This window comes from Paramormyrops kingsleyae, chromosome 2 (assembly GCF_048594095.1).
Source record: "Paramormyrops kingsleyae isolate MSU_618 chromosome 2, PKINGS_0.4, whole genome shotgun sequence".
NCBI lineage: Eukaryota > Metazoa > Chordata > Actinopteri > Osteoglossiformes > Mormyridae > Paramormyrops > Paramormyrops kingsleyae.
Window position 1 is genome coordinate 17,872,548 of NC_132798.1, and position 11,480 is coordinate 17,884,027.

The 11,480-nt window shown below is 45.1% G+C and overlaps 3 protein-coding genes and 1 long non-coding RNA gene across 13 annotated transcripts in view; 2 read left to right on the plus strand and 2 right to left on the minus strand.

Moving 5' to 3' along the window:
- The window catches only part of LOC111858699 (spectrin alpha chain, non-erythrocytic 1), a 31,321-nt gene extending 29,804 nt beyond the window's left edge, over positions 1-1,517 (plus strand). For all 9 annotated transcript variants that reach the window (XM_023840667.2, XM_023840672.2, XM_023840674.2 and 6 more), the window contains 4 exons: positions 84-137; positions 250-396; positions 679-826; positions 1,079-1,517. In XM_023840667.2, the coding sequence (XP_023696435.2) occupies positions 84-137; positions 250-396; positions 679-826; positions 1,079-1,204 (475 nt within the window). In that variant the 3' untranslated portion in view covers positions 1,205-1,517. The remainder of the gene's footprint in view (positions 1-83; positions 138-249; positions 397-678; positions 827-1,078) is intronic.
- On the minus strand, positions 1,389-5,857 carry LOC140582784 (uncharacterized). Its single transcript, XR_011985560.1, has 2 exons — positions 5,793-5,857; positions 1,389-3,221 (listed from the first exon to the last, which is right to left on the minus strand). It is a non-coding gene; the product is annotated as an uncharacterized lncRNA (long non-coding RNA).
- Positions 5,858-5,870: 13 nt separating this feature from the next.
- LOC140582783 (protein cereblon) lies at positions 5,871-7,117 on the plus strand. 2 transcript variants are annotated; one of them, XM_072707109.1, is made up of 2 exons: positions 5,871-6,616; positions 6,841-7,117. In XM_072707109.1, the coding sequence occupies exons 1-2, from the start codon at positions 6,259-6,261 to the stop codon at positions 6,993-6,995; spliced, it is 513 nt and encodes a 170-aa protein (XP_072563210.1). In that variant the 5' UTR covers positions 5,871-6,258; the 3' UTR covers positions 6,996-7,117. The 2 variants fall into 2 exon arrangements, 1 of the variants encoding a protein (XP_072563210.1); XR_011985559.1 differs by having other exon boundaries at positions 6,479-6,616; positions 6,806-6,974.
- Positions 7,118-7,314: 197 nt separating this feature from the next.
- seta (SET nuclear proto-oncogene a) lies at positions 7,315-11,236 on the minus strand. Its single transcript, XM_023840814.2, has 8 exons — positions 10,937-11,236; positions 9,878-9,935; positions 9,631-9,773; positions 9,418-9,521; positions 8,972-9,085; positions 8,558-8,728; positions 8,300-8,437; positions 7,315-8,200 (listed from the first exon to the last, which is right to left on the minus strand). The coding sequence occupies exons 1-8, from the start codon at positions 11,007-11,009 to the stop codon at positions 8,177-8,179; spliced, it is 825 nt and encodes a 274-aa protein (XP_023696582.1). The 5' UTR covers positions 11,010-11,236; the 3' UTR covers positions 7,315-8,176.
- Between the last annotated feature and the right edge of the window lie 244 nt (positions 11,237-11,480).

Genomic DNA, 11,480 nt, shown 5'->3' on the forward strand with positions numbered 1-11,480 from the left:
GTAAAGTGTTACCAGGAAAACGTCACATTTGTGATGTTGAGGATGCCGGGATGCACCTTGTAATACACGCTTTCATCCTGCAGGAACACCACAGGTGTGACAGAGGAGGCCCTGAAGGAATTCAGCATGATGTTCAAGTGAGTGACACACGCTGGTGATCAGCACGCTCGGCCACTCGCGCTCCGCCTCACTCCCCGGCGGCTGGATAACCAAGCCCCTCCCACTCCTTCTGCGCTTTCCTATCCGCAGGCATTTCGACAAGGACAAGTCGGGCCGTCTCAACCACCAGGAGTTCAAGTCCTGCCTGCGTTCCCTGGGCTACGACCTGCCCATGGTGGAGGAGGGGGAACCCGACCCGGAGTTCGAGGCCATCCTGGATACTGTCGACCCCAACAGGTATGAAGCCCCCCGTGTCCAACATTTAATGTGTTTTAACTTGCTGACCTTTAGAATCCGAATCTTAAAGCATGCGATTTTCCTGTTATCCTAATAATTACCTTATCTTTTACTTTTACTGTAATAAAATATAAGCTAATGTGTGTATATATATGTAATATTAGCATCTTTTTCACTACAGAAAGCACAAACTCTCCTGTTATATACCTTTATCACACCTCCTCACATCTTCTCCCCTCTTTTTTTCCTTCCCTTGCTCTATCCTTTCTCTGCTCCCCCCAGGGATGGTCACGTGTCCCTGCAAGAGTACATGGCCTTTATGATCAGCCGGGAGACGGAGAACGTCAAGTCCAGCGAGGAGATCGAGAGTGCCTTCCGGGCCCTTAGTGCTGAGAACAAGCCCTACGTGACCAAGGAGGAACTGTACCAGGTACGCTGCGTCCCAGATCACACCCTCCTCGCTGGCTCTCTCACATGACAGCTGGCTTCTGCTGTAGGTCCTCTGCATATTTTTCATTAATGAGAAATTAGCTAGCTGTTATTTGTGAGGTGTGTTTTAATGGAGTACAATCAACATGAATTTGTTGACCTGCCTAAAAGTGAAATTATGGCTCCTCACCTCACTGGTCTGGGGGGGGTTAGTCATTGACACGTCTTGCCTTTTGTGCCCGTGTCCTCACAGAACCTGACCAAGGAACAGGCAGACTACTGCATCTCGCACATGAAGCCGTACATGGACAGCAAGGGCCGCGAGCTGCCCTCCGCCTTCGATTTTGTGGAGTTCACCCGCTCACTCTTCGTCAATTAGTCCCTGCCCAACCCCCCCCCACCTGTCAGTGACAAATCGGAATGCGTTTTGCCCCCCCTCCACAGCCAAACTGCATGATCAAGATTACACAAGTACAGAACACCTCTGTTTCCAGTCTCCGGGTTCAGTAGACTGACCCGCAGTCTTCGTGCTGCTCTACAACGCCGTTGTGAATCGGTCCGCATTTTATCGTGGCGTGTTAGTGGTTTTAAATGTGCTTTTGCTTGATTTTAGGCGCTTAGAAACAAGGCAAAATAACAACATTGTGACTGCAGTCTGCTTAATAAAACGCTACTGGTTCTAGCTGAGAAAAGTTCTTTGTGTGGTTTATTGAATTTTATTATTTTTACTGAGAGCAGTTCTTGCCAAGCTCACATCCAGTCCCTTCGCCTGAAGACGCAATGCCAGGCTTTATTTGCTAAAGCTGCTTTTGTTCAGGCCTGAGTGTATGTCCCTCATCTCCCCAGCATTTGCCACGGTGCCAGGATCTGACTGTGCCATCTGTGCCAGGGCCTGATTAGATCCCCCCTGGGCTCTCAGCTCCAGACTGTGGAACAGGCCCCACCCATGTGTCTCTCCAGTGCCCCACCTTCCTGCAAACCTATATTCTGATATTCTACCAAATCTCTTACAATGAAACAAAGGCTGTTCCTTCCTTTCCCCATCTGGACATTTTAAAATATGACAGATAATGTTAAAAAAAAAAAACTCTTTTATGTTTCTGTACACAAAGCCCCGTAGGGACACATACGGCAGGCTATATTTAACATCTTGTACCTCCAGAAGTAACAAATGTATTATGCACATACAGGCTGGGTTGTGGAAAGGATACATTCTCATCCTATACAGCACAAGGATGAAGATCGTAACCTTGCTGTGACTCACCATGAGCAGGTCAGTCTGGGCCAAAGTGGAAGCTGACCTCCACACAGAGTGTCGATTTGAAAGTTAGTTTGGTAACACGTACCTTTGCGCTCATATTCAGATCTCAACTGCTGAACATCTGAGGAATGTTAAAGCCTGAAGACCTGCTCTTTCAAACCGTCAAAATAATTAACGTATTATAATACAAACAATATCAGCACAATAATGTGAATAAGGCATCTCATCATGCACACAATGGCAAAACAGCTCTACATATCAACAAACAGAAATTCTCAGTGCAGTGTAAAAAAGGTGTAAACGGAAAATGGAAAATTTTGGCAAGTGTGTGTCTGTGTGTGTGTGTGTGTGTGTGTAATATATACACAGTATACAGCATACATATGAGCATACCCATTATGAAAACTAAATCTCTTTTTACATTACACTTTTTATGTTAGGGTTCAAATGTTAGGGTTCAAATATATTTCATATTCATATTTTCATCAGTACATCAAAACCAAAATGAAAAATATATCTTTTTCTGGCAATATGATAAAAACCACGTTGCCAAAATGAATATACCCACCAAAAAAAATCACAATTTAAAAATTTGTCATCTGTGGCTATTTGAGAGTAATTGGTCATTAGACGTGTCTGATGAAACTTGAACTGGTATAATCAGTCCACCCTCCGTTAAGAGTACTTAACCTATTTAATCACTCCCAGGCTTAGTTTTGACAATGGCACCACATGGGAGAGAATTGCCTGGAGACAAAAAGGATACAAGAAAGACAATAATACAAGAAGATTAGCATGTCGTTGGCAATAATCCAAAACACAGTAGCAAAAGCGATTTAAAAAATTCAAAACGTGTGGACATGTGACAAACATCCAGAAACATTCAGGCCAGCATTGTAAGCTGACACTGTTTTTTTTTTTTCCAAAAAGCAAGTGCCTCAGCACTGGGATAATGTGTGGAAGGACAAACTGGAGTGATTGTCACATCTCATACAGGAAGGTGAATCCTGCGCAGAAGTGGAATCCATGGTTATGGACCATGCAGGAGAACCATGGCTAAACCCAAAATATAAGAAAACACCACTAGCCTTGACCAAGAGCCACAGCGACAGTGAAGACTTTTGAGATCTTCCCCCTGGTCAGATGAGACCAAATATCAATCTTCTATGTAATGGCATCAAAAAGGGGAGGTGTACATGGTTCATAGTTAAATCGCGGCAGTGGCAGAGTTTATATATGGGCACATGTGAGTCGTGATATTGTGAGAGAACTGATCTTCTCTGATAGTCTCACAGATGTACTGCAAGATGCAGAAAGATCTTCTCTCCACACTCTGGGTCACTGGAAACATTTTCAACATGATAATGACCACAAACATTATCCTATGTCACCTGACACCAGGGCACCTGTGGTAAATGTTGAAAATGAAAATAAATTTCACAACGACTTCAGGCATCAAGACACTCAGGATCACCCTGCAAGGGTACGGAAGGTGTAACGGCATTTTGCTACCTGGTACAGTCAAGGCCAAGGAGGATCAGTGTAGTATTAAGTAATGGTGAACAAACTACTATCATAGAATATTATACATTTGCAGAATTTAATCAAGGGTGTACTCATTTTCGCAACCCTGCATTTAAGTGATGATTCACAGGAGAGGAAGCCCTATAAACATCAAGATTTGAAGATAGTTTGTGTGGAAGAATAGGCCAAAATCACACCTGAGCAATGCATGCAACTAGTTTCTCTATACAGGAGGCATCTTAAAGCTGTCATTACCAACAAAGGCTTTTCTACTAAGTATTAAATAAATTTCAGTAAGCGTTTTCAATACTTATTCCCTGTGTCATTTCACTTTATTTCACATAATTTAATCTATGTACTTATTTGTTTTGATTTCTTTGTATGTATGGATTACTTGGGTTGTTACCGACATCTGGTGTAAATTTCATGTCAATAGATCCTTTAGAAATATATTTACTGAGAAAAATGTTGACGCGTTCAATACTTATTTTCCCCACTGAATATTGGAAATACTGTCAACATATCCTTTTAATGATAAATGTTTAATAATAAATTTTAGTTCTATTATCTTTCCTTGAAATGTAGTGATCATTATTTAGGATTAAAAATATGTCTTTCATTATCCTGCATTCTGCATGTTTAGTACCACTCACAGATTCAATGAGGGAGCCAAGCAGACTTATCAGGGCATAGTTGCCATAGAAACATATTTTGTCAAAGGTATGCCTGTATGCACTCACAGCAAATTCCATGTCAATGGACCAAAGACTGACCAAAATATGAGCTCACTTCCTGTTTGGTGGCTTCATAGCGAAATTTGATAGGCTGTAACAGACAAATGATTTTGAAAAACAAACTTTAATGACACTTTGTCTGAAGATAATCTGTGCAAAACTTGGTGAAGATTGGACAAGGTTTGTGTATATTAAAAACTTTAAGGTTTTTGATTAAATCCAAAATGTAAGTCACATAAACATGACCACCACTTTAATAAGGCCAACACATCAAAAGAGATTAGGAAAAAAGTGGTTTTGTTTTTCATTATAGCAGCACACCCCAGTAGTCAAATGACACAAAACTTTTTGCACAAGCATTGCTGAGATATGCTCTCACTTCCTGTTTGGCGGCTTCGCTGCTGATTTCATCTGGCAGTGATAGGTGAACAGTGTTTTAAATCAAAAATCAATCTTTTTGTGAGGCTTGGCCTGAAGATCATTTGTGCTAAATTTGGTGAAGATTGGACAAAAATTGTGGCCTGTGAAAAACGTTTAAACACTTAAACATTAAAACTTAAATCCAATATTGTTGCCACATCAGTAGGGTTGACATGATAAACCACCATGTGTCAGTCACGTGGGACCTTTTGCAGTATTACCAGACATTAGGGGTCATTTTTCTAAAGCAGTGTTTCACAACCTTTGTCCTGCCATAGCACACTTTGCATAAGGCAGCATTTTTCAACTGAGACTAACAAATCAATAAATATTAGATGAAACATTTGCCCTAGTAGTTAAATGCCACAAAATTTTGGGTTTCCTCAAAATAGGGTCCAGAGTTCATATAACAAATTTGGTTTTGATACATCAAAGCATTGCTGAGATGTGATCTCACTTCCTGTTTGGTGGCTTTGCCATCAAATTTCATTGGATAACAGCAGCCATATTGTTTGCCCTAGCAAATTTAATTGAATAACTTTGGATGAGAACTTTCTCTAGGTGATGCACACAAAATTTGGTGGTCATAGGATCAATGAACTAGAACTAGTTTGCAAAAGTAGGTATTTTTGAAGCAAACCTGACCTCAGCAGTTCATGTGCGGAGTAGGTGGAGTCGCAGGTGATCCTGAGGGCCTGGGTGCTGCAGCCAGATCAATTTATGTGCAGGGTGGGTGGAGTCACAAGTGATCCTGACCCTTTCCATACCTCACCCTCTCAGCTGGGGATAACTTAAGCTAGAAGACTTCTGACTTAAATTAACCCACCTAACTAAGAAATCCTGCTTTGTGGAACACCACCTAGGAAGCTACAATATTTATAACAATAAATGTGGTTTGGTGAGTGTCCCTTGCCTTTTGCCCTGTATTGCCTGTCATAGCCTCTAGGATTCCAGTGCTGCATACGAGATTGTAAGTTGAATGGATGGAGGAATATCTTAAGCGATGCGATCGAGCAAAATTCCCTTACCCCTCCTGTCGCTAGGGGGCAGTACTACGAGCTTCACGGGCTGAGGGGACGGGAGCGCAGTCGGTGTTTTTCCGGCGCCGGCGCTCACGTGTCCGTGAGGAGTGCCAGCTGCCCCACGGCCGAAGTTAAGGCGCAGCCGATGCAATTCGGGAAAACGTAACGTTGGCTACTATATCTGCCCCGCAACAAGGTATCAGGCTATATCGAGGCTGTTTGCTGACTAGGGAGGCAGTTTGCATATGTCGATCAGTTCCTTAGCAGCATATTCAAGGGCTACATCGGTGTCTTTGGAGAGCAAATATCTGTAATAACTTGGAATTATCTCCTCGGAAGTCGGATGATCATCCTACTTTTGGGCATTTAGCTGACTGGAAATGAATGTACAATTTTCAGATCACTCACACTGGTATTTATAGAAGTGAAACAAGATCGCAGGATCCTCCCAGCTGCCGCAAAATAAAAAAAAATGTACGCGCTGTGTGTTCTGCTTTGGCTGCTGTGCCTCTTCCCATCCGACCGAGCCTGCGACGGTCCCGGCAGGGACGACCTGTTGCTCTGTCGCTCCTGTGGGCATGAGGTGGCGCTTGATTCCGACGCCAGCTTCGTGGCCAGTCGGCTGGCGCTGTCACACCGAAATATTACCATGATCGGAGACAGGAGGGTGCCTGTACAGTTGTTTGAAAATCCGCAGGGCTTTCAGTTTGAGGTGGTGACTTTCAGAAAGGCCGACGTACACAAGCACTGGCCGGCGGACGGGCGTTTCACCTGGTATCCCGGATACTCGTGGACTGTGGCCACGTGTCCGCAGTGCAGCGCACACCTTGGTAAGTGAGCATAACTGCTAACACTTTTTTCAGTTTTATCACTCGTTTATTTTTGCAGATACTAATCCCGCTCTGACATTTGGGCCAACATGCAAATAGATTGTTACTATGCTGAAATAGTGTGTTAAAAGTTACTACGTTAAAAGTCCCAGCTGTTCGTTTAGGCACTTTGCACATGTGCTTGAACAGTGTCAGTCTTACCGCACGGCCGGATCACGTGGCAGGTTGGGCTTTTCAGCCCAGTGACTGGCCGGAGACGGTGACGGAGCAGCAGTTTGACGACTCCAAGCAGACTTTCGTGGCGCTGGTGATCGACAGGCTGTTGCAGGAGAACTTCGCGGCGACGCTTCTGGTGACACCCAAGTCATTCCGGAGTTAGACCCTCTCGCCTCTGATCACCCCAACTTACGACTTACGGAAGCGTCGGCTTTATATGGACCTCAAGGCAAATTGTGTAACTTCATTAAACACACGTTACCAGACGGTCCGTCTGTAAACTTGGACAGTTTTGGATGCATAAATATTTAAGCTGACCTTTTTCCCTTATCTCCGTTTCTTAAACGTGTATAACGATGACAATGAGAGAATCACGCACAACTGGAATGTGTATGAAGCTGCGTCTCCGGACTACCGGCGCTTACTGGCGAGTCACGTGACAGCCGGGCGCGTTTCGGCTCACGAGTTAAAAACAGAAAGCCTTCGTGTACACATTCAGTTTTATTGTAACAAAGCAACTTGTACACTTTACGTTTAAAATTTTCTTTCCAGTGGAAAAAGGAAGAAAAATTAGATGTAGATTCCACGAGAGGTTCTACGGGTTATTTTCATTTTAAAGTACTCCATGAAGCAGTAGGGATCAAAATTACAAGTTTTTTTGTTTTTTTTTATTAAAAATGCATTTCAAACTTAATGGGTGTCTGTAAAACAATACAATGAAAACTGAACACAACCCACCCCCACTGTTGATGTGTCAAACCACCCCCCCTCCCACCACCCAAAACCACCCCAAATGCCTTCAACCAACCCTCCCCACTGCCCAAAGCCCCCCCCCCCCCCCAAACTTTGTTACAAGAGGAGATGGGAACAAGCTGGAACTATGTCCATTTAGCCACGATGGAAAGACAAAATAAATCAACTCTGGGGGCAAATATCACATTGAACAAAATAAAAGGGGCAGTAACTACAGCTAGCAGGTCATCATCGCATCCTGGACTTTGTTCAGTTCTCACAACCCTAAAGAAAACGTTTATATATGAAATTTTAGTGTACCTCAGATGGTGTGGCATTTCTATTCATATTTACTTTTTCCCAGATGCATCTGGGAGTTGAAGACAGTACACAGGGAAAAGCGTGCCATGGTAAATTTCATCACTATTTTTCTGATGAAGTTCAGTCCTGGAATAAAGCTGAATCAGACATGGCACGGACAGACACTTCTGAGCAATGAGACTGACCACAAAAGAAATGGGAGGTGGGGGAAAGAAGGAAAAGAAAAAGCATCTTGCTCCCAAGAATCGGTGAATAAACGGCAGGGAAAAAAAACGTGGGCAGAATTTTTTTTTAGTCATCTTCCCCATCATCCTCCTGAAAGAGATGAAAGGCCATTAGAGTTCAGTGGGTCACACCAGAATTGAACTACACTTGATTCCAAAAGTTTAAAGACAAGACTAAACTGCCACATACCTCTCCTTCCTCACCATCATCCTCCTCTTCATCTTCCTCTCCTTCATCTTCATCCCCTTCCTCATCTATGTCTTCTAAGCCTTCCTCTTCATCATCATCATCCTCCCCCTCTCCTTCTTCATCATCCATGTCTGGGACCTGCAGAAAGAAAATACTTAAGAAAAGGCAACATCCTACAAATTTGTAGGAAGTCAACATCTTACAGATGTCAACATGTAGCAAAGATCTGTGAATATGCCACTAGTGACTGATGCTAACCAGGTAGTACTGCAGAGGGTTCGGCCAGATGTCATCCTTGATGACCTCCCCCAGCTCATCAGCCCCCGCATCGGAGTGATCCGTGAACCAGGTAAAGAAACTCTCTGGGTCTTCGTGTTGCCTCTTCCTGCCAGCTTTGTTCTGTGTTTGACTGGAACGCTTTGTGAGGTCCTGAGCCAGACAGTCACCATTTAGTTTTAAGCAAGTACAAATATTTCAATAGTAAACAGGACTTCAGAAATATTCTAATGCAGTATATAATGAGGTTTGTTCACCACAATTTTTAAATTTCCACCAACCCTACAAAGGGCTTCTGCCGAACCACCTCTGTGAACACCTTCCCATAAAAACACTATGTCGTGCAAGCTGCCCCTCTCTGCAGGGTGATATCAGAATGAAAGAATGTGTACATACCTTCCCTGTTTTCCATTTGATTTCTGTGGACTTTGAGGATGGATCGCCACTCTCATTCAGGTGGAATTCTTTGGAAAGGACTTTGTTTTCAAAGTAAGGATTTTCATCAAAGTACTAGAAACACAGAAAAAGCCACACGTCAGAATGCAGCAGCCCCCCCCCCACCACCACCATTGAGCAAGCAGCCTGCACAAGTCTACAAAACCAGACTGTGCATAGTCCACAGGACTTCTGATCATCCCTCAGAGTGAAGCCATGATGGACCATGGTGCCACAAAACTAAAATCACAGCCAAACATCCTCAAGCACAGCCACTGTCACACTAAGGCTCTAGGCGCCATCTGCAGTGTTTGGGTTTCATTCAAAGTGCTTATTTAAAAAAAAATCTCTTACATCACTCTCAGTTGTGGCAACCTACCAGCACCAAAAAAAGAAAATACACTTACAAAATCTATTCTGTAACCTGACTTTATGTCTTCAAACTCTGTCACTTCTACCCTGGTCAGGTAATGGAGTGCTTCTTCATCCTCTTCTCCAAGGAGAGCAGAAACTAAAAACAGAGTATATCAGCATATAAGCCCAACAAAACAAAGTTCCAGGGGAGGGTCTTTACACACCCTGTCCCATCCTGAGGAGGGGGCACAGAACATGCATCTCACCTTGTGGATGGTTGACGAATGTCGTGACCCAGAAGTTTGGGATTTTGGCGATCAATTCTGACCTCTTCTGGAAGAACGGCTGGCGTAGTTTATTGTACTTCTGTTCTACTTTTAATATTTCCTCGCTGGCCTGTTCATTCAATCTGCAAACACGAGTGATCACAAAACGGTCAGTGCTGCAAAATATTATATCGTTCTTCGCTCATACGAGAAAGATGGCAGTAAAACGTACTGAAAACGCGCTTACCTGTCAATCTCATTCTGTACTTCATCGATGTGTTCAATTGCTTCCTGCTGTTCCTTTTCTACAATTGCAAAAAGCATAGGATATTAAGTTTATAAAACGCTCTAAATAACCTATACATCCCATATACATTGTAAGACGCAGGTAATATAACCAGCAATTTCAAGGATCAATCATTTGCATATTACCAGACTAAACAATTAGTACAAGATAAAGATGTAGGAAACGTGCAAACCCAACACTAAACAGTGAGCGACCATCCAGGCTCCGCTAAAATATAATTTATAGACTGATCAGGTGAAGCGAGGTTAGACAAAAGCAGCTACGAGCAAAAACATACAGGCGTGCAAGCCCATAACCGCCTCAAGTCACGGAAAACTCGGTTCCTGCGTACCGACCCAGTTTGTGGGCACGATCGCGGTAACCTCTGCCGCCGAGGGCCTCGTGGTTCGGACGCGGCCGCGTGCCGGATCCCGCCCCTAGGCCAGCGGCACTATTAACACCCGGCACCGTCCACCAGAGTGGTATTTTTGTTCGTCCAGGGTGACCTGTCCAGACGGCGCCAGCACACGCAACGGCGGCCGGGGTAAACGCGCGGAGCGCCGCCTCCTTTCAGTCGGAAAGGCAAGCATCATGGCGGAGCTGCACAACAACAATGAACGGCAGTAGGCCGCGCCGCTCCATTCAACAGCGACACATTCCGGCCAAAGACCGCCGTCCGCCCGGTATAAACAACCTCCGGTGACGTGGAAAGGGACCCCAATACCACGGCGCCCTCCCACCAGGCGTCGGAGGACGCGGCGCTGCTTGTGTAAAACCCGCGGCGGGACACAATGAAGCGACCGCGAGGAAACATGGCCTCTGCCGCCGGTGCGCGCTTCCCTGCTCCACCGCGGCATGCTGGCGGAGCCCGGGATGCGACTCATGTCGCCCGCCTACCCAATCAAACTGCTTTAAGATCCCCGAGCAATCCCCAAGAAGCTTGCCGCTACGCACACACGAAACTCGGAAAGAGAAAGAAAAGGCGAAGATGGCGGCGCGCTGGAGGCCGCCATTCCTTACCAGAGCTCTCGTCCGCTCCGTCATGGTTCGAGTTCAGCTCCTTTTTACTCACTTTTGCCGCTGAGGCAGACATATTTTTTCCCTCCTTCGCAGACACTGAATACCTGCTGCCAGAGAACGTACTCCTCTCGGTTTCCGCTTCTCCCACAGGACGGGGGAACTTACATCTACCGCGGCCGGTTAACTGCGAACAAAACGTGCGTCGCGCTCCTCCACACGGTATTTAAAAAATACCCAGATGCTCCGCACGCACTCACACGCGCGCGCGCTCTCTCTCTCTTTCTCGCTCGCTCTACCCGCACACCAGCGCCACTAACGGAGGCTTGAGCTTGCTCCCTCCCGCGCCTTTCCTAGTCCTGCGCATGCGCCCAGCTTTCGCTGGCGGGGCGCAGTCGGAGTTGTTGCACGCCAGCTACAGGGTTTCCCCCTGTGAGGGGAGAGACCCCGATTCAACTATTTTGCTCGTCCCGGCGAAGGTCGGGATGTCATAACAAGACGTGTCAAATGAAAGGTTGCTTTTGGGTTTGCTGCCTTTGTCTGATTT